Source organism: Pundamilia nyererei, unplaced genomic scaffold (genome assembly GCF_000239375.1).
Source record: "Pundamilia nyererei isolate P.nyererei 1_Seehausen unplaced genomic scaffold, PunNye1.0 scaffold00149, whole genome shotgun sequence".
Lineage (NCBI taxonomy): Eukaryota > Metazoa > Chordata > Actinopteri > Cichliformes > Cichlidae > Pundamilia > Pundamilia nyererei.
Genome location: NW_005187550.1, coordinates 1,325,016 through 1,350,840, shown reverse-complemented (window position 1 = coordinate 1,350,840; position 25,825 = coordinate 1,325,016). Strand labels below are relative to the sequence as shown.

The 25,825-nt window shown below is 41.7% G+C and overlaps 1 protein-coding gene across 4 annotated transcripts in view; it reads left to right on the top strand.

Moving 5' to 3' along the window:
• The first annotated feature begins 3,889 nt into the window (after positions 1-3,889).
• Positions 3,890-25,825, top strand: part of mark1 (MAP/microtubule affinity-regulating kinase 1) — a 35,976-nt gene continuing 14,040 nt past the window's right edge. For 3 of the 4 annotated variants that reach the window (XM_005744821.2, XM_005744820.2, XM_013913770.1), the window contains exons 1-4: positions 3,891-4,324; positions 6,880-7,080; positions 14,951-15,004; positions 24,943-24,991. In XM_005744821.2, the coding sequence (XP_005744878.1) occupies positions 4,274-4,324; positions 6,880-7,080; positions 14,951-15,004; positions 24,943-24,991 (355 nt within the window). In that variant the 5' untranslated portion in view covers positions 3,891-4,273. Of the gene's footprint in view, positions 4,325-6,879; positions 7,081-14,950; positions 15,005-24,942; positions 24,992-25,825 lie in introns of all 4 variants that reach the window. The other variant, XM_013913769.1, reaches the window with a different exon arrangement.

Sequence of the window (25,825 nt, the reverse complement as noted above, 5' to 3'; positions counted from 1 at the left end):
AGCCTGTAAAACAGACCTGCAGGAAAATTTATAGAAAACTGCTCACCATGATTGTGAAAATTCACAACTTTGCATATATGTCTTGAGCTTGCACTCACTTACACCCAATTTCATCCATCCTACTGTGTTGCTTGACATCTGCCCTGGATTTTCAACTGTTTTCATAATTTCTACTTCCCTGCCAGCCTTCCCAGGGCGTGAACACATGCTTGTGTGACAGCCACAAAGACAGGCAGGTGAGGGTAGGCCAAGGGTGGGCATGAGCTCTTGGTGTGCCAGTCAGTAATACTTTTCCTCAGGTCGAGGTGTACTCACCTGGAGGGTGTGTTACTGCTGGAAATCTCTGTAATGAACAGAAGGATGGATCCCTGCCTGATCAAATTCCACTGCAGCCCCATATCTTTGTTGCCTTCCAAAAATGTTCAGCATACCAGTGGGTTTTATTGACTTGTCAGAGCAGACAGCAGGAGTGCAAGCTCTGCCTTGTAAGGTGTGCAGTTAACAGGTTTTAAAGCAGGAATGTCTGCAGATCACTTTTTTTCATTTGTAATACGTTTGCGTGTTTAAGGTAAACGCAGTGATTAGAGCTACTGTAGAGCACACACTGGGAGAAAAGCAATTTAGACGATAAAGTTATTATGTAAAGTTTTTACAGGACTCTATGCATTACTGTGAAAAACTTACACCGCATGATTCAGTAGCTTGTAGAACCACCTTTAGCAAGAGTAACTTGAAGTAAACTGTTTTCTGTATGGCTTTCAAATAGATAAAGAGTGAGCCAAAATTCCTCCACAATGTGGAGGAATTTTGGCTCACTCTTCTTTACAACATTGCTTCAGTTCATTGAGGTTTGCAGGCATTTGTTATGCACGGCTCTTTTAAGCATTTCAGTTGAGCTGAGGACTTCGGGTCACCGCAGCACATTGATTCTAAACATTATCTTGTAGATTTGTTCTTATGCTTGAGATCATTGTCCTGTTGCCTCAGCCAGTTTTGGCCAAGCTGTAGACAGATGGCCTCACACTTAATTCTAGAATACAGAGAAGTTCACAATCGACTCAGTGACTGCAAGGTGGGCAGGTGCTTTATAACTCATATGCCATTTTCGGTTTTCACCAGCAGTGGCGTTGTGCATTATGGTCAAACATCTCCACTTTGGTCTCGTCTGTCCAAAGACATCTTATAGTTTGTTCAGATGCAAATTTGCAAACATAAGCTATGCTGCTATTTTCCTTTTAGAAAGAAGAGGCTTTCTCTTGGCAGCTTTTCCAAACAACTCATACTTGTTCAGTATTTGTCTATTTGTTAACATTTAACATGCTAGCTGAGGTCTGTAGAGTCTAAAATGTAGCTCTTGGGTTTTTTGCAGTTGCTTGAATTGTTGCACACTCTGACCTTGAGGAGAATTTCCTGGGATGTCCATTCCTGGTAAGAATGTGGCATTGTGTTTACACACACTTGAATGCTCTGGACCAGCAAACTGCCAAAACTTTTGCTTTTGTGGACACAGTCACACTTGCTGATGATCAATTAATCAAGTGCATTTGGTGAGCAGGATATGACTCCTACTTATTCTCTTAATTCCTATAGAAGCAGTAATATATAACTGTGTTACACATGAAAATCTTGGGGAATAGAACTGCATATACTGAAGGAAAAAAAGTTTAAAACCTCTTGTTGTTGACACAGGACAAGACCTGACACAGGTTGAACCGTGTCAAGTCTACCAGTTTCAATAACCTAGATATTTGAAAGGCCTTTAAGGATTTAAAAAAAAATGCTGTTGATTTTTTTTTTTACATCACATAATAGCAGTGCATGAGAGGCACATACTGGGGCGCATGCAAAACTTTATAAAACATCTTCTTTTTTGAAAAGCAGTTCCTGTTATTTCCCACACTTCTGCAGGATGTGTGGCAAACATTTTTACTGACTGGAGAGGCTGCATGGCTTGACTCTCACTGGTGAGACTGAGTCAGGGAAAAGGAGATATGGTAAACTGCCAGTGATGACAGATGCTATTCCACTATCGCTCTTATAATGAGTTTAGCCTCTCTCCCCCTCTTTCTCTGTCTTCCTACTCTTTCCTCTCACCCCCTGTCCTGCAAATACAGTTAGCTGCATGACCATCCGCGATGAATGGCTGTTAACAGCTGCCTCTTTTTTGATAGTTGCCTGTGAGAGCATGTAATTGCATTTGGCCTTGGGTGTACATGCACTCATTAAACCGGTGTCAGTGCCCATTACATTCCTCAGGAGTGCAACTCAGGTAGAATGCAAATCCCAGGCAGGAACGGAGCGTGCTCCCAGGATGTTTCAGCGCAGAGAAGAAAAACACTTTGGAGCTCAGATCAAAAAGAAAACCATGAATTATTATCGGTTTGGGTGTTTTCCTGTTTAAACTCTCCAGGGGAACTGTTCAGTCATTCTGATGAACATAAATACAAATTGAATTCAACACAAATAAAATTCAATAATTGTATCTAAAATAGATCCCAGAATAACCCTGCCAAAAATCTCACTATCAGTAGTAAGAGGATGTGTTCGGCTGAAATAATTGAGCTGGTCCAAGTTGTTAAGGCTCAGAGGGGATAAGATCTGCTATGCTGGGATTGGATCCATGCTGGGATAAGATGCAGAATTCCAAAAATGCCCATCTACATGCCAAGATTCTGTGTTAGACCCATTTGGTTACACTGAACCGCCTTATCTCTTTGCATATTATTTGGATACTGCTAACAAAACACATACATAAATATATTAAAGGCAAAGCATGTTTCAGTGACATTTATCTGAACATTCTAATGTGACCACAGAGGAAGGCGTTTTGAACTGTTATGGAAGTGGCAAACACTAAAACTAACAACCTACAGATTCCTCAAAACCTCCAAAACAGGCTTAATGTTCTCGACGGCTTTCATGTTCTGTATCCATCAGTTATTGTGACACACTGTGTGAGACAAATCATCAATCGTGTAACATCCAGTGAGATGCGATTGTCTGCCTGAATTCCACAATATTACTGCAGAGACAAAGAAGCCACGACATCTCATACAAGAGACTCATTAATGGACTTTAACGCCTGCCGCCCTGCTTATTCCCCAATCACATTATGACATGTTAATGTACTCAGAGGATGAAAGCAAATCAACGAGCAACGGCATGGCGTTTGTTTGGGGCTGCACGAAGGAAATATGAAGGATACTGCAGGCGTATAATGACCCCTAGTGGAAGAACTCCGCACGCACATCTGCGTGCGCACTGTCACAACCACACCCCTAAAAAACAAACAAAAAAAGGTAAAAGCATGAAAAATTCAAAATATGTCTCTAGGAATCTAAAGGTTGTTCATATATTTGCTCTCTGATCACTCAAAAAAAGAAAATGAAAAAAAATAGCTGTTGCAATTTTAGGATTAAGTAGAACAATGACGGGTGCAGTGCTGTAACTCTCCGACAGATGGCAAAGTCTGCCCAGTTCATACGGTGACACGGGCGTTATCCCTAAACTAGGCCTCTCCAACTCATTGTCTTCTTCAAACCCATCGTGGAGTAAGCACTAAATTAAAACCCATAGCATAAAATAACAGAAATAAGCCATTTAATTTACATTGTTCCAGCCACATTTGAGCCACTTATTTAGTGAGTCTACCTCAACATCTCTACGATACTGCGTGATAAAATACGTCTGTACAGCCACTGTCAGGCTTTAGGGCATTGTTCAGTAGCAGTGTAGACCTGTTTGGCAGGCAGCACACTCCCTGTAGCTGGATTTGGTCTAAATCTGCCGGTGACTGTTCCAACTGTGCCCTTAACTGCTTTCTGGTGACTTGAATGATGAGCTCTGGAGCAGACAAAGAGAGTGTATGTGCACGAGAGAGAGAGAGGGCGAGAGATCCCATCATCCTTCCTGGTGGGAGGTTTGAGATGAGCTGCGCAGACCCGTCCGCTACCGACGCATCTTCCTGGCCTGCCCCCCTCTCTCTCTCGCTCTCTCTCTCCCTCCCGCTCGCTCCCTCTCCCAGTCTCTCTCTTTCCTCCTTTTCTGTCTGCCACTAGCCTACCTGAAGGGAAGTGTACAAAGCCGATAAGAAAATCTGGCGTGCCGGCGGGGCCCTGTGTGCGCTATGCTGCGGTAAAAGGGCCGCTATTTGCGGTGTTCACAGGGGATGTAGAGAAGAACAGAGGCGCCGCTCTCCCTCACGGACCGCGCCGTGTCTGCTTTTGCTCTGCCCAGCCCGCCGCATCGCTGAGCGGCCTATGAAGCACACAAGATGTCGACCAGAACGCCATTGCCCACAGTGAACGAGCGTGACACCGAGAACGTAAGTGCAGCTGTCCGGAGACACCTGAGCGATACCGGGCGTGGGGACGGAGTGGTAACGACCCGGGGATGTGGTTATTTTGCGCACTGGCCGGTGCAGGTTAATGGCAGCTCTTCGTGAGGCTACAGTGTTGCAGAGTGACTCGACCAATGAGCACAGCAGCTTTTTTTCACCCCCCCCCCCCTTCTGATGGGAATGAAAGCATGGAGCGTAGAAATAGCTTAGAATAAAAGTGCGGCCCGGCTGTGACTGCCTCGCTCTCTCTACACAACAAGGCTACCCTGAACAACGCACTGCGTCAGTATTATGCCGCTTTTAATGGCACAAGCGAGGCTTGAATGTTAACACTGAGAATGAGGTGTCTGTGTGGCCTGTGAGAAAATGGTGTTGCTCCACTCGTGCAGCTGGGGGGGGTATTTTCTAGTCCACGACGTAAATATATAGTGTGTGTGTGTGTGTGTGTGTGTGTGTGTGTGAGAGAGAGAGAGAGAGAGAGGGGGGATGTTGCCCTACTTTTCAATTGCAAGGCTCGGTAGCATCGCAATGTAACATCCATAACCTATCGGGCCCTGCTGTAGGAGCACGCTCGGTGCTGCTGAGGAGGAGGCAGCGTGTTGTTGTTCAGCGAACCAACACGCAGACAACAGGGCGAAGAACGACTTGAATTAATCACAGGAGATTTCTCATGCGCCGTGTGGAGGAATGTTTATGAACGACCACCCACTCCCAATTATGGCGCGCACATCCACAATAATGTAGCTCTTCAGAGATCAGAACAGATGAGGGCTGCTCCTCTGTGTGTGTGTCTGTGTGTGAGTGTGCTGACAGGCTGTGACATATCTGGGTTCGTCTGATTTTTTTCTTTCTTTCCTGGAAACAGAAGCCTCCTTTAAGGCTGCAGGCAGTCTTTTTTTTTCTTTTTTTTTTTAATGGTTGACCTATTCATAGACTTACAGAGAGGGCTTTTATTTTGCCTCTATATTTCTGAGCACGTGTTTGCCCGGGTTGTCATGTTGAGGTGGTTAAAATTCAAGTGAGAAAATGCATTTCCTCTTCAGCAAAGTTGCATAACTTAACAAACCCTATTGTTAACTTTTACATGAAGACATCGGTCCTCTCTCGCTCTCATTGTCCGATACATTACTGAACAATGATCTGCCAGTGTTCAGTAATGCATCAGCTCATAGGAGTGCTAATGTAACTGTCTGTCTAATGCTGCACTCTCAGACACAGACACAGACTTCTGGGTGGCTATTAAAGCACTGCCTCAGCATCACTGGCAGTAGCCAGCCAGCCCAGGCTCCCTCTGTTCGACTCCAGCACGCAGCCCCAGGGCCCACTTGCAGCTGAACTGCATTGCATAACAGCTTATTACTCAGAAAGACAAGTGGCTTTAAGTGCAGCAAAACAGAAGTAGCTCTCTTCTGGCTTTCTTCTTCATCTTCTTTTATTAATGTGTGTGTATGTGCACAGGTGTGTTATGCCTCATGTTTGCCCCCTGAAGACATCATCTCAGTGTCTGGGATCAATGGATGGACAAGTGAAACAAATTTTGTGCATTAATCAATCACAAGAGCCCAGAGTCATTTGCCTGTCCAAATATTCCACTGCTGATTTAGAGAACCTAAGCCAAGTGTGTGTGTGTGTGTGTGTGTGTGTACACAGTTGTGTGGCTGAAGGTCAAACTGGCCTCATTACAGGTGCGATCTAAAATTGACTTGAAAGGCACTAGTGTGGCATTTACCCGCTGCAAAAACAACACATGCACATTTCTCTGATCTAAAAGAGGCATTACAAACAAAACCATCTGACTTTGTCGGGATTTAATATAAATTTATGCTGTGAAATGTACACATGCATCATAGCACTCCCTCAGTGAGGCTAGCTGAGGTGTTGCGCACACAGCAGGGTGTAGCGTTTCCCCAGTGAAATGGGAGCAGGGGAGCCCGGGTAACCAGACCAAGGCTTTATTCTCTGGCTGGGTGTGGTGCTCAGGAGCAGAGGATCATGGGATCTCTGACCTGGACTGACATTAGCAGCTGTTGTAGAGGAGAGGACCAGAGGAGACTGCATATAGCCTGTGCCAGCATAGTACTTATAGCAAGCTGTTCCTAATTCACCTTCACATGCTGTATCACAGAGACGCTTGTTATTGGTTTTGACTGTGGAACCAGCAACATTGTTATCACAAAATGTGCCTGTGTGTTACACTTTTTTTGCAGGTTTTGTCAAAGACACACAGTCTGAAGTTCAGTTTCTTCTGATATTGACTCTTACACTGTGAATGATAGGGTCATTAGGTTAAGGCGTTAAAGCACCGAGATTTTGATTCTCCCCCAAATACTTCTGTATAGATCCTCATTGTGAAACCAACTCTGGAATTGGGGCAAAGCTACTCTTTCAAAGTTCAGCTTTAACAGTACTGCATTGCTTCTGTATGTTTTGCCTGTGTAGCAAAATGATCAGTTTGGAAATGTGCCACAAAACTACTTAAATAATATTGGTGTCTGTGTAAATCAAAGGATGTTGCTGATCTCCACTTTTTTTCCCTGCAGCACTCTTCGGTGGACGGCTTTGTTGAACCCCAAGCCCCCCCAACAAAGTCCGCGAGTCGTCACAGCCTGCCACGATGCCGCAACTCTTTCACCTCCACAGAGGAGCACCCTCACATTGGCAATTACCGCCTCCTCAAAACCATTGGGAAGGGAAATTTTGCCAAAGTGAAGCTGGCACGACATGTCCTGACTGGACGAGAGGTGCGACAAATTTTTAATCTTTGCTTTATAACGTTTATACTGTGCGTTTTATTTGTGTTATATAATATAGTGATGCACTGATCCAATATTTATATGGGATATTGATCAGCAGCAGTGCATTATTTGCTAAAAGGACAGCTAACAGCAAAGGATCAGCAGTTTAAGGTATTTTAAATCTGCTACACCAACAACTTCTCTGTTTTAAGTAGTTTGTGACTAAGCTGTGCTCACTAAGTTGACTGAAAAGCTCAGTTGGTGATTCTTTTTCTGCAAGACTCTGTGCAGTAGGTTTGTAGTTCATGAGTTGTCATCGACTCAGATTTTTGTTATCATGACCTCCACCTGCCTTTTTTCTGTTTTGTTGCGGTGCATGAACGGTAAAGGTGAGAACGGAAAAAGGACAAACTACCACAACAATAAACAGATGCTAAGCTGGAATAAAATGAGTAATAATGTTATTAGTTATTTAACACAAATTGCTACTGCTGGGTCATTTGAGCTGCAGTCTAATCAGGGACACTCAGACTTCCCTCTCTCAGGCCACCTCCTCCAGCTGTTCTGGGGGGACACCAAGGTGTTCCCAAGTCAGCCAAAATGTGTAATCTCTCCAGCATGTCCTGACTCTGCACCAGGGAATCCTCCCAGTAGGATATGCCCATCCTGGTCAGAAGCCTGAAGCTTCAACCCGCTGCTTTTTTCTCAGAGCAACTGTACTTTGAGTTCCTTCCAAATGACCGAGCTCCTCACCCTGTCTCTAAGGTGAGCCCAGCCACCCTTCATGGAGGAGGCCCATTTCACTTCTATTCACAGTCTCATTTGTTCCATCACCACCCAGAGCTTGTTCCCACAGGTGAAGGCAGGAACGTAGATCAACGGCTCCACTTTCACATTCAGCTCTCTCTTCAACATGACACACCAGTATAGCGTGCACATCCAAGTGGGCACAGTACCAACACCTGTTAATCTCCCGCTCTGCTCACCCTTATTATTGAACAAGACCCCCCCAAGATACTTAAAATCCTCCACTTTTGGCCAGCAACTCATTCCCAATCTAGAGTGGGCACCCTTTTCTGACTGTGACTCATGGTCTTACACTTGAACTATGACTTGGAACCCAGGGCAAGCTGGAGGTCGTTGTATGACGAACCCAACCTATCTGCAAAATGCAGAAACATGATCTAGAAGCCACCAAACTCGACCCCCTCTAACACTTTTAAAGTTTGTGCATAAAAAATGTTGAACAAAATCAAAAGTTAGGATTAAGGAGTCAGCGTTAGCTCCTGGCACAAACTGTTTGTGCTGATATTAATGTCACAGGGGGTTTGAAGCTCTGCAGTCACCGAGTCAGCAAATCTTTGGTAACTTTTACACACAATGTGCATCAGCACTCGGCAACCACGCTCTGTAACTTTAAATGAGCGGTTCCTCAACCCCTTGCAATAGTACCACTCTGAGTTAAATGTTGAATATCTTGGAGGTAAGAAGGTTCATGAACTGACTTGTTCCAACAGTGGTATCCTATTACAATATTACGATCAAATTCAGTGAGCTCTTTGGAACAACCCATTCTTTCATAAATGCTTGTAAAGGCACCTGCGGCGATGGGAAAACACCTGAATTCAAAGATTAAGAAACTCTGTGGCCCTCTGTGGCCGACTCTTTCATTGCTCCATGTTAACAATTAAGACTGCAGATTTCTTTCATTGTTGGTTGATTTAAGTTCAGATCCCTATTTATGAGTGTTCTTGTTTTATTCGACCTATTTAAAACATGAATATATTAAATTCACCCTCAGAGGAAACCAACAAAGCCATACTGTACTAAATACTCTGAGTGACCTTTTCATTTATAGTTTCAGTTCTGGTAACAATGCAAGAAGGCTTACTTAAAAGAAAAATATTTCAGCTTCACGGCTGAATTATTTGCATCTTTTTCAAGTTATGCCTCGCCGCATAGGAACCACAACGTGACAGAATGATGGTATCGCTATTTATTTATCAACTCAAAATGATTATACATGAATTAGTTGATAAGGCATTGATCTACTTGCAGTCAGACCCAGTTTTCGGCCGTGTTCTGGCTGTCATGACAATGTTGTACTTGACCATGTTAGCTTTCCCAGTGAGGACAACCTCTCGCTCCCTTTCACCCACTCACAGTCATACACTGCTGCCTTGTCAGAGTGATAGATGCCCTGCTTTGATGTGTTGTAATTAAAGCTCCTGTTTCTCTAAGGAGAAAACGATGACCTGCGATCTGCTCACTGTCTTTCACTCAGTAGGACCCGCAGGGCTCACTGACAGCCCCGATCCACCTCAGAGGTCCTTCTCATGTCTGTCTTAGCCACTTGCATCTTTTAATCCTCTGAGTTTTAAAAAGCATCAGGTCATATCGGTATTGAGTGCCCAGGGAATAAATATTCTCTCAGGTCTAACCGGTAACAGTTTGATCTGTTCTGTGTCCTTTAATGCAAGTGTAAAACAGACACATTGAGTGTGCTACCCACTGTTTGCCGAGAAGGTCAGGCGCCACTTTGTGTGCCTGAGAGCCTTTGCTGGCTCATCAGAATGCAAAGACATGGATCAGAGTAAGGGAGAAAACAGGTGGAAAGAACATGACCCACTAAAACGAATGTTATCGTAGCAGGAACCTAGAAAGACGCTTACTGACATAGATTTTCCAGATGTGATAAACAGAGGTTTAACTGTGTAGAAAAACAACAAAAGGTCCTGTGAACCAAAAAGGAGGTTGCACAGACTCACTTCCACGTGACAGAGTGTCCTCTGTCTGCCCAAACGAACACGCACGTCAATTCACACGCATGCTGAGCTATACTAATGGTAACATTTGCCTCTACCATACGCCCCTATGAACTTACTCAGCGGACAACATTATTTGTAAACTTAACTGAAATTAAGACGTAGTCCTATAATGTCATGACTTTTCTATATCAGGGGTATTTAATTAAAATTTAAGGAGGTCCAGTTAAAACTCCCTCAAACAAACATTACAGTCCAGTACGTTTTATTTTTAAGTAGCTTAAAAACGTTCGACATTATTTCAACAATGTTTATTATTCTTTTCTTTTTTTTTTTAATGAACTGGCGTGCAGTCTAATAATATAATAATGACAGAATGTCATTTTCTCGTTTCAAGTAAAATAACGTTTGAATTCAAATGTCTTTAAATAAAGTGCTCAATTTAAAATGTTAAAAAGTGTAGTTTGACTTTCTTCTTTGCTTCGTTTTCTTTAACCACATTTTACGTGTAAACCCATCTCAGCTTTAACCCTCCGTTTCTTTCTGTGTGCTTCCTGTGTGCATACATTGACCATCACAAAGGAAAAGGCAGCACAGATGAAAAATACCTTTACTGTAAATACGAGAGAGTAAAATAGAAACTGTCCATCAAAATCCACAGTCCACCTATTGGTGACCTGGGATTGATATAATTTATTATTAGTGTGGTTTTATCATACATATAGTGGCAATATTGGGGGAAACCAATCAGATATAGATTGTACATAAAATATACTTGCAGCCAGTGTTGAACCCTGTCTTTTATTGTCCAAGTTTGAAGCCTTGGGTTTGTCGCTTTCTCTGTTGCAGTCTTTGAAAACTGGATGAGAGAGCAGAACTCGTTAGCGAATGTTAGCATTAGCTAGCTTGGTTAACTCACTCTGATAATTGTATTGCACACTCACAAGGTAGACATGCCTATTTCACAGTAAACAGGACAGTAAGTTACAAAATGACCAAATTTTTCTGCAATGAAGAAGATTTGAAACTATCTGTTGAGGCTATAAACTGCTTGCCTGAGGCAAAAACTTAAGTGAGAAGCAGAATTGTTTTCTCAGACTCTTGTATACCATAGATGACTTTTTCTACCACGAAGAGTCACCATCTGGCCATTAGGACTGCTTCACAGACCTGGAGGCTACATCCATCAAGTTTACATATGAGCATGAATGTCATGGTAATTTAATGCTTTTAAGGCATTAGGTTTAGAGTAAATGGTCACTTTCCATTCATTCTGAATTATGTTTACAAATAGTTTTAACGTAAATAACAAATCAATCAAATTATCTGTTGATCTGTTTATCTTTTTCAGTCTATGTTGCAGCTTTCTTGCTGACACATGGAAGGAATTTGACCCTTGTTCTTAGAAGCTCTCAATATCCTCTTAGTCTCCGCAGAGAGCAAATTTACTTGGAGAGCTAAATATAGAAACGAGGAAAACAAAGCACTGAAAATATGGACATACTCATTAGCACTTATATGGCAAGTATGGTATAAACTGTGCTTCTTGTTTTAGAGTGCATAGAAGTGTGTAGAAGCAAATATGCATACAACATTCAGAGCACTTATTTGCATAGATGTGACGTGAAAAAAAACTTTTGTTGTCGTACATTTCATACATCAGCCCTGCTCCCTGTATTACAGTCATGCCTTTCTTTTCATCGCATATGACCTTATACAATGCTAAAATACTTCCCTTTAGCACACAGATATCATGATTCTGTGGTTTTGATAACAGAGCCTAAAGGGAAATCAGAGTGTAGAGGAAACGCGTAAAGCACTCGAGCACACGAGCGATGCAAAGTTTCCCCTTTGTGTCCTCGCTGTCTAAATATTCACACACGATCACAAGTCCTGCATACTGTGAAGAGCATATGGCCCCTGTGTTACGACTGGGCTGAATAATTAACACTGATGCACAGTGCCCTTCTGTCACTGTGAAACTGAATTATTTACCCTCAAATCCATTAGCGTGAACACACACGCACCCACATGCACACAGAGGCCTTGTGTATGATTTTTGTGCCGTCCACTCATTCATCAAATCTCTGTCTGCTAACAAAAATGAAAATATTTGCCCGGCATCGTGTCGAGGAAATTAAATGAATCTCACTGACTCATGCAAAGGGAATAGTGGAAGTTGATGCAGCAGAGTGACACATGAGGACCGTTCCAACACCTGTAGGCGTACTGTACATCAACAGACACGCAAATACGTGCCTAAACCTGAGCTTTGTCCGTGACAGGAGGAAGCAGAGAGGAAGGGAGTCTGTCTGTGCACCTGCCCACCTAAGAAGGGCTACAAATAGACACCACCTGCATACTGTGTTTTTCTACACATAGTAGGCCTTTCTGCAGTCTTTCACTTTGCTCCATCCTCTCCCTGTTAGACTGTTTCTTGGTGTTATTATCAAGTTTGGCTTCTGGGGTTGTATCAAATTAAATTACAAAACAATTTGTACCATAGGTCTTAGGGAAAGTGGTTTTAGATGAATAACCTGTATTCTCATCACCATGACTCAGCATCTGCTTGCTGGTTTCCCCCCTTACCAGGCTTACCAACAGCCTGCATCCACTGAAGCATGCTTATTAAGCTCTTATAAGGCCAGAGGCACAGTAATGCTTTAGAAAAAAATGTATGTTTTTGTGATATTATTCATCTTTAATGTTATCAGTGTGTCTTCTACAGAGGTTACAATCTTTGTGCTAGAATGTAATTCAGCAGATGAACATAGATGATGACAAAATCTCTTCAAGATCCGCTCCTATGATACTTCTAATGTTAGACATGGTTATGATTGGAGATCATGGTTAAGGCACAGCTCCCTGGGGGTAGAGTGTGGGGGGGGACACATCCTACAATAATGTTGTATAAATCACTTTAGATTTGAGAAGAGTCGTGCAACTCCTATACCCAACAACATTTTAAAACCTAGGGCTTTGTCACTGTGTGATACATTCACTATATTTCCAGAAGTTATTCACTTCCATAGCCACAGGTGAATAAAATCGCCTGTCTCATGTTTGCAGGCTGCTTCTGCAAACATTTGTGAAAGAATGAATTGCTCTCAGGAGCTCAGTAAATTCCAGCATGGTACCGTGATACGATGCCACCTGTGGAAGAAGTCCAGCCATGAGATGACCTTGCTATTAAAGATAAAGTAGTTTAAGAACTGCACATGGAGATTTTTGTATGAAGAGTTTCAATGGTCCAGCAGCTGCAGCCAAGCTTTCCATCAGAATGCAAAGTTTTGGTGTGGTGTAAAGCATGCCATCACTGGACTCTAGAGCATTGGAAACCTTTTCTCTAGAGTGACAAATCATGCTTGTTCATATGACAATCAAATGGATGAGTTTGTGTTTGGGGGTTCCCAGGAGAATGGTACTGTTCTGACTGCGTTGTGCCAAGTGTAAAGTTTTGGTGGAGATGGAATTATGATGTGGGGTTGTTTCTCGTCCAACATCAGTGTTTGATCTCACAAATGCACTTTTGGAAGAATGATCAAATATTCCCAGAAACACTCCTAAACCTCGTGGAAAAACTTCTCCGAAAGGGTAGAAGTTTTTATTGCTGCTAAGGGTGGGCTGACATCACATTAAACCCTATAAGAATGGCAGACGAGCAAATACGTTTATGCATCTTTAAATTCTCCTGTATTGTTACTTAGTGTAAATCCAAGATGCAGATTCTTTTGGTTAAGTCCAAACTGCAGCCATGGACAGCATGAGTCCAGTTATAGCTGGACTCATGCTCTGTCCCCATACGTGTGATATGCTAACTTTGTGCAATGTAATAAAAAGTATGTACATTTACATGCGCCATTTGGTGCAATAAACTTGGGCAAACAACACAGCGTTCTGTAACCTACTGGTTTATTCGATCAGGAAAGTGGAACTTTGACAGACTAAGTTAATTTTTAACTGCACAGATGTTAGTTCGATATTTTTCTGTTTGCTTTTATTAATGCATTTTATTAATATATTATCTTAGCACCAAAGCCAACAGCAGCTTCTCCTTTCCAGTTCTGAATTGAGACAGCAGCATCCATTCAGTACAAAGTACAGTGCAAAAAGAAGGAACAAACGCATGTTTAAGAGCTTTGATACTGTCAGTTGGTTGAAGAGTCTCAAGAGACATATGGAGGCTGTAAAACGCGTAAAGGATTTCAAATATCAAGTCAGCAAACAGTTACTAGTTTGATCCTTAGACCCCTTTGCTCTCTGTAGTCAGGCTAAGAAAAGATTTTATGGTAATTACCTGTGGTTGGGCTATAAAAACTGTCATTCTTATTTATTTACGCATATAAAAAAAAAAGCTTAGCATAGCACTTTTTTCACACATGCAGCTGTGAACTTTTCTAGACTTGTGTGTGAGCAATCAGCTCAGACATTAAATGGTGTTTAACCTGAGAATTTAGTAGTACAGGATGACTTTATGTGTGCTACATGGGGGCTAAGGGGTGGGGGGCAACATATCAGTGTATGAAAAACTAGAACTTCTCAAGATAATATAGTGGCTCGCTTTTGACTCTGCAGTATGGCACAGATAGTCAGTGAAAGCTGCTGAGCTCTCAAAGTGAGGAGACTACGTCCGTTTCCTCAAGCACTTTGGGGTGATTATTGAGATGGATGCAAATGACTGCTGACATGGTTGCCAATTGAGAATATTTACCCAAACTTTTCTTGCTCCCTGCTTTAAGTTGCCTTTCTCAGTGTGTAAAGGCTCTTGATTCACAGTATAGTCATAGTCAAGAGAGAATTTGTATTTCTGCTTTGATCTCTGCAAATCAATGCTTCACGTCTTAATGAATTACTGACTAGAGAAGCTTTTAGGTGTGTTCAGGCTGAATGGATGATTCAGCTGTGACATGTTTTGACAAAGCCACCTCACCGCACAATAGTGAAATAATAAGAATTCATTTCAATGAAAGTTTTAACTGCACAAATACAAAACTGGAATTAGCTTTGACATCTTGGTTATCTTTTATTTTTTCCTGTCTGCATCCCTCTCTCTCTCCCCCTTCCCTCCCTTTCTTTTACTTCCCCTGTCTTCCTGTCTTTTCTCTCTCTAGGTGGCGGTGAAGATAATAGACAAAACCCAGCTGAATCCAACCAGCCTACAGAAGGTGAGTTTATGTTTTATGACCACATGGTAACATTGATGTCTTGGTTACATTGTTCGTGGGCTTTTCCGATAGTCTTTCCCGAGTTCTCCCCACTCTGTTCTTTGCTCTTTGAACTCAGGATGTGCTATTTTACATAATGTAATCAGATGTACTCAGGAGAGACCACAGGGCTTGTTTAATCTCCAGCCACAACCTCCTTCACTCCTGACTCTGTTGTTTGTGGTTACGGGCAGCTAAAAATACACTTGCTGTCCGGTTTGTCACTTCCCTTGTCTAGCAGTCATAACCAATTAGAAAAAAGGCTGTGGGACTGTTTCCTGATTACTGACTCCCATTAAACACACGTGGTTATCTTTGTGCTCTTTGTCCATATATTGCATTATTAGCTCTCAAACCAGGCTAATCCAGGTTCATCTTCAAATAGGTCTTTGAATATATGTGAAAAGGGAAGGAGTGCTCAAAAGCTCCTCACTTTCCCTAAATTTCGTCACTCCAGTGGTTTTAAACTTAAGCCAGTCCTCACAAAGAAAGCTATCCAAGCAAATGCACAGACCGGTACACATACAGTCATCATCGCAGATTAGAACATGTGGAAGGAAAGCAAGAGCTGCCAACATCACCTACTGCGAGTCTAAAAATAAATCAGGTGTGCAGCTGACTGACTGGAATTCTTTTCATGATCATGACATTATCGTAGCGCGGCTCACCAGCGCTGCTGCTCTTTTACTTTCCGGTTTTTGTAAAAGATGAAAAAATTGCCTAGCAACTGACTGACTCATTTTGATAATGGACAATTATAACAACCACACCTACATAAATGACACTTGATGGTGTCTTTGTAGGCCACCAGGGTGGGAAAATGTTGCCCCCTACAAGCTTCTTAATGACAAAATAATTGCGATTAGCTTCTAAATAGTGCTTCCACCTTATGTTGGTCTGAATGGAGATGAGATGAGTGAACTCGGTGAGTGAGTGAAGGCTGGCCTAATCAAGCAGAGTGTAATCATAAAGGGCTATTGTGAGACCAAATCTGGTTCACTGCCGAAGTCCTTCTTTGGCATCTGTAAAACACGGTGGTTTTTCGCCTATCAGGGCATTTCTAACACGATTATATTCCTGCAATTGTCTTGGATCTTAATGGGATCCGACGGCAATTCTTTAGCCAATCAGTGTGTAGTTGCTGTGAGAGTTTCAAGCTCTCAGTTCCACGCTCATCTAATCTGACCGAGATAATTCTCGTTGTTTGAGCTCTTTTGTGTCGCAGCCTATTGTGTGGTTTCTAATCTGTGCACAAAGTGAGGGTAATGAACATTTTGTTTTGTGCGTATGTGGTGGATTAATATTCTGCATAGAAACTGACTGGGACACTGCCAGATTGGGTCATGAGGAGTTTCATACCGGATGGGTTGGGTTGTCCGCTGTGTAGTGTTGAATGTAGCAGGACAGATGTATCACGTGACCGTGCAGCCCAGTTGATCAATTATTCAGTGGGCTTTCATATGTGAGCTGCAGCACTTATACAGCTTTTTTTAATATATAGGGGATAAAGTGTTTTTAATATTACATCATACAGTACGTTGGCGTTTGCATTCACATTAGCAGATGATGTCAAATGTTCTGTATTTGTATCAACTGTAGAGTCTTGTTTTGTATCCTTATTTGGAGCATATACACAGTTATATATTTTCACGCCCTCTGCTCCATACTATAGATTCCCGTAATAGTATACAGATATGCCATCTGCAATGCAGAAGCTCGTCTTGTAATGCAGCAGCCGTCTCCTGGACTGAATCGATCATCTCATTGACCCAGAGTGTCCTATGCTACCCTTGTAAAAGCTCCATCACGAATACATTAAAGGGAACATGTGCTTTTTATATACAGTTTTCTGCTTGGGCACTCTTTCGACCTTGGACTGATCAAATAATGCCTTGGAAAAACCAAAGAGAAGCAACATTGCAGTCATTTGCTCTGTTTCCTGTTTTTTTGGAGGTTTGTATTGCTGCTGATTATCAATTGAAAGGCTGGAAAAATAATAACAAGTGGGCATCGAGAGTGCAAAAATGAGAAATCACCACTGTTCTATAATATGTAGTGTGGATAATTTAATCTAGGATTTTATCAGAGCTTTTCATAGATCTAATTGTATTTTCAGCCATGGTTTTTGCTTTTAACGATGATGAAAACAAGATTATGGAGATTCTTTTTTTCTATGATGCGTTTGTATTGTGTCGTCTAATAAATCTAGCATTTCCCTTTATGTTTCTGTTCTATTCTCCATTAAAATCCCCCCAGTCACACCATGGCAGGCTGACGCATTTTCAGTTAGGTTCACATTTGTTCGTTTATTTATTTTTCAGTCCAGTTATAATTAAAATTCAAGAAAACACAGTTAAGGTTTTTTTTTTTTTAAAAAGAACCAAAAAAGAAAACCTTTACAATATTTAAGATTAAAATAAAACAAAACAAACCATGATCTTACCAAAGTCAGTCATGATAATTTGATTTTTCATTCACTCTTAAATGTTTCCTGGGTGTACAAAATATTCATCCTGGTCACTTTGTTGGGTACACGTTACTAGCGCTTGGCTGGACCCTCTTTTGTCTTCAGAACCATTAATTCTGCTGCTGGAAACATTCCTCAGAGATTTTAGTCTGTATTGACATGATAGCACACATCCAGGATCCATGAATCTCCTGTTCCACCACATCCCAAAGGTGCTCTATTGGATTGAGATCTGGTGACTGTGGAGACCTTTTGAGTACAGTGAACTCACGGTCATGTTCAAGAAATCTGAGCTTTGTGACATGGTGCGTTATCCCACTGGAAACGACCATCAGACCATGGCTACACTGTGGTCATAAAGGGATTGACATTGTCAGCAACAATACTCAGCTATGCTGTGGTGTTTAAATGATGCTCATTTGGTATTAAAGACTCCAAAGTGTGCCAACGAAATATCCCCCACACCATTACACCACCACTGATATGTGGCATTTGTTCATGCTAAATTTGAACTCTAGGTTCTGAACACTGCAGCAGATATCGAGATTCATCAGACCAGGAAACATTTTTCCAATCTTCTAATGTCCGATTTTGGTGAGCCTGTATAAATTGTACCCTCAGGTTCCTGCTCTTAGCTGACAGGAGTGGAACCTGCTGTGGTCTTCTGCTGTAGCCAGTTCCTTCAAGGTCTGACATGTACGTTCAGAGATGCTCTTCTGCACAACTTGGTTGTAACGAGTGATTATTTGAATTACTGTTACATTCAGCTCAAGACAGAATGTCGCTTTTCGCCTGTCTTCTGGCCATTTAAAGTCATTTAAATCACCTTTCTTCTTCATTCTTATACTGGGTTTGAATGTCCTAAATGCTCAGAGTTGCTGCCATTTGATTTAATGATGTCATATTTGCATTAGTGAGCAATGGAATTTGTGTCTACCTAATAAAGTGAGTATATTAAAATAAGCGATTTTGTTGGAGGCACTCTTCAAATTACAAGTCTAGACCTAATTTCACTGTAATGCTTGAGGCTGTTTGGGCTGCTCTATGACCCTTCACCAATGAGTAGATGCAAAATTTAAGCAGCTATACACAAATTCCCCCCTTTCGACATCTGTGTCATAGTAGTTTTTGTATTTTTACTACACAGCTGTCTGGACAGCAAATTGATTATCGTGTGATGTAGATTTTCATGGTTAAAATGCTGGTCTGCATAGCTAAGTAAACTATATCTGGAGGCAACACTAAATACGTGGATCGAGAAGGATTGTCCAGTGCATTTAAAAAAAAAAAAAAACTAATCTGGACTTGATTAGACCTTTTGTACGCAGGGCAAACATGGAGAACATTTGAGCCATTCATGCTGACTCTGTTTCAGTGTGGGTTTGAGATGCCTGATTGGGCCACATTATTCCTACACTCCCTGCCACTCTTTCATGTTAGCCTGTCAAAATGCCACTAATATTTCTTTTTATGGTCTCAGAGGAGCCAGGCTGTGGGCTCACCATCTGGCACTGTAGGCACAACCATCGCCCTGTCAGATCTTTTACTACCACACGCATGCACATACACGCAAACCTGTATGACACACAGAGACATAAGCAGAAGATATTTGGTTTATGCAGAAGGCTCTAGCTGGCAGAATCTCTGGGGATTTTTTTTGTCATTTTTGGCAACATTATGCACACATTTATGCATTAGTGTAGCTAGCATCCTCTCCGATTAGAATTAGCTTTATTTCACATCAAACAGCACTTTAACACTTATTTTCTTAAGCATATCTGTGTGAGCCCACAGTGTCCCGATCACTTGATTTTAAAGAGGGGTTAGCAGAGGCCAAAATGAGTCATGAGGTTACAGCGAACCTCCCCTCTTTTTCTTTATGGCCCATTGGCCCTGATGTGACTTTGAGGTGGTTTCAGCCCCAACAGGAAATGAGGTCAGCTTAGCATCCAAAGCACCTCCTGAGATTCGCCACAGGAAATGCATCACATGTCATCTGTGGTCAGGGTTGTTGACGTTGTCATGGTTTTAGGCATTTTAGCCCTAAAATAGGCCTCTCCGCTAATCCCCTCCGAGCAAACGCTGCGCTCATCCCATCATCCCAGCGCTTTCTCTTTGTAATCTGTAAATAAGAGTTGTTTTCTTTTTCATCGCTTAAAAGACGCCAGTGAAATATGGAAGGTTGCATGATTGGCATGTGGTTCTCTTCTGTTACACATGACATGTAAAAGACTGAAGAGCATGAAGAGGGTAAATTAAACCCCAGAAACACTGGCAGCTTCTCTAGTTATTATTTTTAACATGGCTCAAAGCTGCAGTACCAACCTTTACCCTCACTCTTATATCCGAGTGTGACTGTGTGAGAAACTGCTCCGAACAATACACGGCGACTCTGTTTGTGTATTCTACAAAAAGCTCACTATGGGGTCAAGCTCTTGTAAATGGGTGTTGTTGATGTCTGTCTTGTGCCTGCCATTCTGCATTAGCCAATGAAACGCTGTTGAGCCTATGGGCTAGCGAAGCTTTGGTCTTGTTCAGATGAGCGGAAGGTGATTGGACGGGCAGCACTTGTGTTTGAGGTGAATCATAACACAACTGAAACGCTGGCTAAGATATTCACAGATTTACATGTTTGTGAATATTTTCTGTTCCATAAGACATATTATACAAGCGTTAAAATGAGTTTTGGTGTAAGTAAAGTGTGTTTTGGTTTTGTGGATTATGAATAACGAGTGGCTCATAGTTGCAGAGTGATTGAAAAAGATGTGTGCCTTTTCTTGTTGGGTTTTAGCACCTTGGGAGTCGAGGATGGGATTGTTTCCTGAATATCAGTGATGCCTGTCTGTTTGTCTTTGTCTCTCACTGTCTTTCTTGGAAAAACAGAAAGCTATGGTTATTTACTGATATGTGGTTTTTTATGTAATATTTGAGCACTTTAAACATGCACGCACGTACCCATTAGAGGGATGAGGGCTTCCAGACTACTCATCCTATCAATAATCTCCATGTTGAATGAGCAGCTGTGCTGCTGTGACTGAAATAGTCCAGCCAGTTCTTGTAAGTGTTCCCAGTCTGATATCTGCTCCTTCTGTATGGGGACTGCTGTAATTAAGGCTAGTTTGGGAGACTGGGTGCCTCTGGGTGGCTGGAAGTAGGTCACTGGCACAGACTACTGAGATTCAACCGCATTGCAAATGATGTGTGCGATGCAAATTTGTTGTTTTTGTAGCTCTTTCTGTAATCCTTGTCTACCTGAAAATCTGCTTTATGCCAGGCTGTGACCCCCCCCCCCCCCCCCCCCCCCTTTCCTGCATCTGTAGATATTATTGATATTAATAGTAGATTGGATCAAAGACCGCTAACTCATTATCTCCTGTCAGCCTGCATGGTGGCTACATCCTTATTGAGCTTATATCGACAGACACAGTGTTTGTTGTTGTCGTTTTCCACTGCCCTTCTCAGATTTGTTCTAATTTTTGTTTCCAAGTGGCTGCACGCGTGCTTCCCATGTGAGGGGCTTTAGGGCAATGACGCAAACGAGAGAGAGAGAAAGAGAGGCGGAACAAGGCAGAGACGGGAAGAGATAAGAGACTGAGATAAAGCACTGCCTCTATAATTCATCACTCATCCAGAATATTACAGATTTTCTGTCTTGACCAATGCATCAGATATTAAAGCACGTGCATGGATGGATGTGTATCGGAGGTTGTAACTTTTTTTGGGGGGGGGGGGGGGGTGTTTTTTATTCTTGTGTAGTGCGGTAGATCTTCTGGTTATTGTGTCAGTGTGTTTCCACTCTAATTGACTTTGTTACCACGGGGGAACCTCTCAGGCCAACATGGCAGTTGATGAGTATGGAGCAAGGTTTGCCATGCAGAAGCCTGCTATTCTGAGGCACTTGGATCAGGAAGATTTTTGTCCCATAACAAATTCAGGCTATAAAATCTGCATGCACACATTCCTTTAAAATGTCAATCTCAAAATAGTTGCATTAATGTATAAACGTGAGTGTATATATCGTACATGTACATCTTACAAGTGAACACCATACACTCAGTCTGTAGGAACTCTATATTTGTGCCTGTTAATATGCTGTAAACTGTTTTCATATTAGTACAGAAATAGATCACACAGATTAGGTACAAAGCCATGAGAGGGATGCTAAAAGTTTTTGCACAGTGAATTTGAAATCAGTCAACATGTGATGGAAGTGCAGACTTTCAGCTTTAATGCAAAGATGTTTAACAAAAATTTCCTATTAACCATTTAATTTTCATACATAGTTGCTCACAAGTATTTGGACAAACTAACATAATTTTAAATATAAGGACTGTTTTTGATAGTTTGATGAAAATCCTTTGCAGTCAGTCGCTAAAGATCACCAAACGCTGTTTCCTCCCATGAGATCCTCTGTGAGGGCCCGTCACTGCAGCCACATTCAGATGCTGCTTGTTTGTGGGTTGATCTGCATTCAGTTTCGCCTTCAGTACCTGAAAACCATGCTCTGTTGAGTTGAGATCACGCGACTGACTTGGGCATTGAAGAATATCCAATTTCTTTGCCTTGAGAAACTCTTAGGTTGTGTGCTGTTAATTCAGTTTTGCAGCATTTGGCGAAATGAGCAGAAATGAGCACACAGAGTATCGCCTTGTGCACTTGTTCAGAATTCATCCTGCTACTTCTATCAGCTGTCACATCATCAGTAAACACCGGCGACCCAACAGTGACCTCCTTCCACTAGCAGCCATACATGTTCACGGCATAACACCGCCTCCACTAGAGGTGGGAACCATACATCCCACGATACGATATTATCACAATACTAAACGCACGATACGATATTATTGCAATTTTTTTTTAAATATTTTGCGATATTCAGATTCTGTACATAAAGGTAAACTTTATCAATATTCATTTTATCTAATGTCAAAGTCTCGCACTCAGTCTTTCTCTCATTTCAGTCAGTTTTATTGTTGACAAACTGAACGGTTTGTATTACAGTCTAGCCCAGCTTAACTGAATGCAACCATCTGGTACAATTATAGCTATTCTGAACTATGAAATTTATGAAAACTATGCAGCCCATTCAGCAACTGAAGAATTTGAAAGTAAATTAAAACAAAATATAATTTTACATTAAATAAAAAAGTTTTAAACTTAATTCAAATAAAACATGTCTTAAATTAAAATAAGTAAACTGTCATGTTTATTGCTGCCAAAGAAAAAGTTAAACACATTTGGACAGTGAAGGAATGTCAGGATTCTTGCTCAGAAAAAGGATCAACATGCTCTGAAGTCAGAGCACAAAAACCTTTTTTGTAACAAAATATCGATTTCTGCTGTCCCTGTATCGATACATTATTAGCAAACAAAATATCACGATACTACACAGTATCGATTTTTTCCCCCCACCCCTAGCCTCCACCATGTTAGACAGGTCATGTGGTATGACCTGCCTAAGTCTAACCTGACCTTATTGTTCTTGAGTGTAGCCAGTGGTTTGCACCTTGTAGATCCTCTACATTTGCATTCATGATGGCGTCTCTTCATTGTAGACTTTGACAGTTATACATCTGCCTTCTCAGGAGTGTTCTTGATTTGGTTAATTGCTGAGAAGTTGTTCTTCTTAATAATGGAAATCATTCTTTTAGCATCTGGTTTAGTTGTCTTCTGTGGTCTTTCGGGCCTTTTGGTGCTGCTCAGCTGGCCAGTGCATCTCTTTTGGGCCTGATAATTAAAACGGTGAAAAGCTATAAAATGAAATTCAGATATGTCTGTATTACTGTGATCTGTCATGAAACGCCAAAGAAGCTCGCTTACTTAATAGGGATGAAATATAATTACATTTTTTTGCTATTGTCAATAAATGTCATTAACATGACGATGAAAAGGACATTTTTGAAACTTTATGATGAAGATTTATTTACAAAAAAAATATCTTGGACTGCTTATTTTGTACTGTTGAGAACATTTAGAGCAGTGGGAGGAGTGTGGGCTTGCCTCTGAATAAACTACAGTGCCCATCTACATTGTAAAGAGGGAAAATGTCACCGAGTGTGCCTTACTGATGTGGTTTTAATATTTTCCGGACAACAACGGAGCTCTGTGGCACTTGGAAATAATCTATGCTAGTCTTCAAACCACACTTGTTTGGGGGGAAAAGTGTTGTTTAGGTTTAAGAAAACTTGAGACTTTTTCTTGCATTATTCGTGTGTCGGCGTGGGTGTGTTTTTTGGATGTTATGAGAGGAAGAAAAGAAAAAGTGAGGCAGGTGAGCAAGTAGAGACAGGGACCCAAAGAAAGAATTAGAGTGAGAGTGAGTACCTGCATGTTGTTGAACCAGACTGTGGCTCAGAGGTCCCACAGAGTCAGGCCTGCTCACACTGGTGTAATAGCTGTGTTTGATGACCTAGAAACATAGACTATCCCGGCACTTATGTAAGACCTAAAAGGCCACTGAAAGAAGTCGAACAAACACGCTCATATAGACACACACACACCACAATACAGTATCCATTCTCTTCGTTTAATTTGACACATTCGATAACGACATATTTTTCCTCGTTTTTAGAAAAGACCGTGGATCAAAGCGTCGCTCGGTTTTCACTGAGTCGAAGCCAGCAAATGGCAAAAATCTGTGTTCTGCCTCAGGTGTGAAATCCCAGTCGTGTTGGCGTTGAAATTTAACACTCAAACACAACCTCAGCAGAGCTCTGCTGAGAATCAGCAGAATGTAGACGATTCAACAGCACCTCTAAGTGGCTGCAGAAGCTCGTCTGACATAAACAGCCGTGCCAAGACTGAGTTTTAAATGATTCTGCTTTCTGACTCATCACTCAGATGTTGCACAGGGGGGCTCAGAGAAATTAGATTTTCCTTTATCCTCCTGTGGCTGGGTAGAAACTTTCTCCCTCTGCAGTAGAGGAACCTTCTTCTACATTTTGTTTTCTACAGTTATGTGACTAAGGCATCAGCATCATTTCTGCATCTTTTTTGCATGCTAAGATGATTACATTAGGCAGCAGATGTCTGACTGGCTCTGAGCCTGTGTACTGCCTCTCTGCAGTGGCTGGCTGTGCGTGCGATGCTGCTGACTGGCTGTTTGGACAACCGATTGGCCGGCTTGCTGGACTGCAGCGTGTCGGTGGAGATGTAATTCTCTACCCTGTCTGTGTAGGGCAGGGTTTAGCACAATGTTGTCGCTGCGCCATGTTGCTTCACACAGTCCAGTTGTCCTGTCATCCTCAGGTTCTCTTATGGTTTCGAAGATCCGTGTAATTTATTGTGGCTGAGTTCCCTTCACTTAACTCCTCTAATCAGTGCTTAATAAGTGCTTTCCCAGCAGAGCCCGAGCTGACACTAAGTGCTCATTGATTGTAATTTCATTTGACATGTTTGTGGGTGCATTAAATGTTCCTGTCTGTCTCTACAGCTCTTCAGGGAAGTCAGAATAATGAAGATTTTGAATCATCCAAATATAGGTAAGCCCAAACAGCAACCTACAAGACCCTCAGTGAGTTTGGATTAGTATTTCCCTGTGAAAGCACACTGTGTAACAAGCGATCCCCATTAAGTTACTGCCTTATCCATGAAAACATCTCACACTTTGAGAAGATTGTACTTTCCTTCTGCAAATTATTCTTTTACTTAGAATACTGTCCAAAACTCATGATCCACACCTCATTTTTTTTCTTTTCTTCTTAGCTCGTCTTGAGCAATAGTTCTCTAGGCTTTCTTAAGGTCTTTTAAAGTTTTTCTTGGAACATTGGCTGCAGGGAAATCTCCTCCATGCCATGCAATATCACCTGGAAAGTGTCTGATTGAAGCAAAGGTTTTCATTCGTCAGCGTGACAGTGATCCCCAAAACACTGCCAAATACAGTAAAAGCATACCTGGAATAGAAAAACACACAAAGGAACACTATCAGTCATGTTGGCCTCCCCAGAGTCTGGGTGAAAAAGCAGAGTGGGATCAACTTGAGAGTAAACAGAATAAGAGGCCGCCAACATCCAAAGAAGAGCTTTAAATGTCCATCAAGATGTCTTGAGAACTATTCCTGACAACTACTTAAACTACAGTTCAGGCTGTGTTAAAGAATGAAGGTAGTCATACCAAATATTGACTTTTAGGCTCCTTAGAGTTGCAGAAACTCTGTCTTATCTACTGTGTGTTTGAACTTGTTTAAATAAATCGCAGAACCTGCTTCCCATTTTCCTAGAAAAATATAAAGAAATGATCACATCTTGATCTGACTGTACAAAAGTACAAGCATAGTTAGCAAATGGTTTAATGCCACTTTGTACCATGCTGGCACC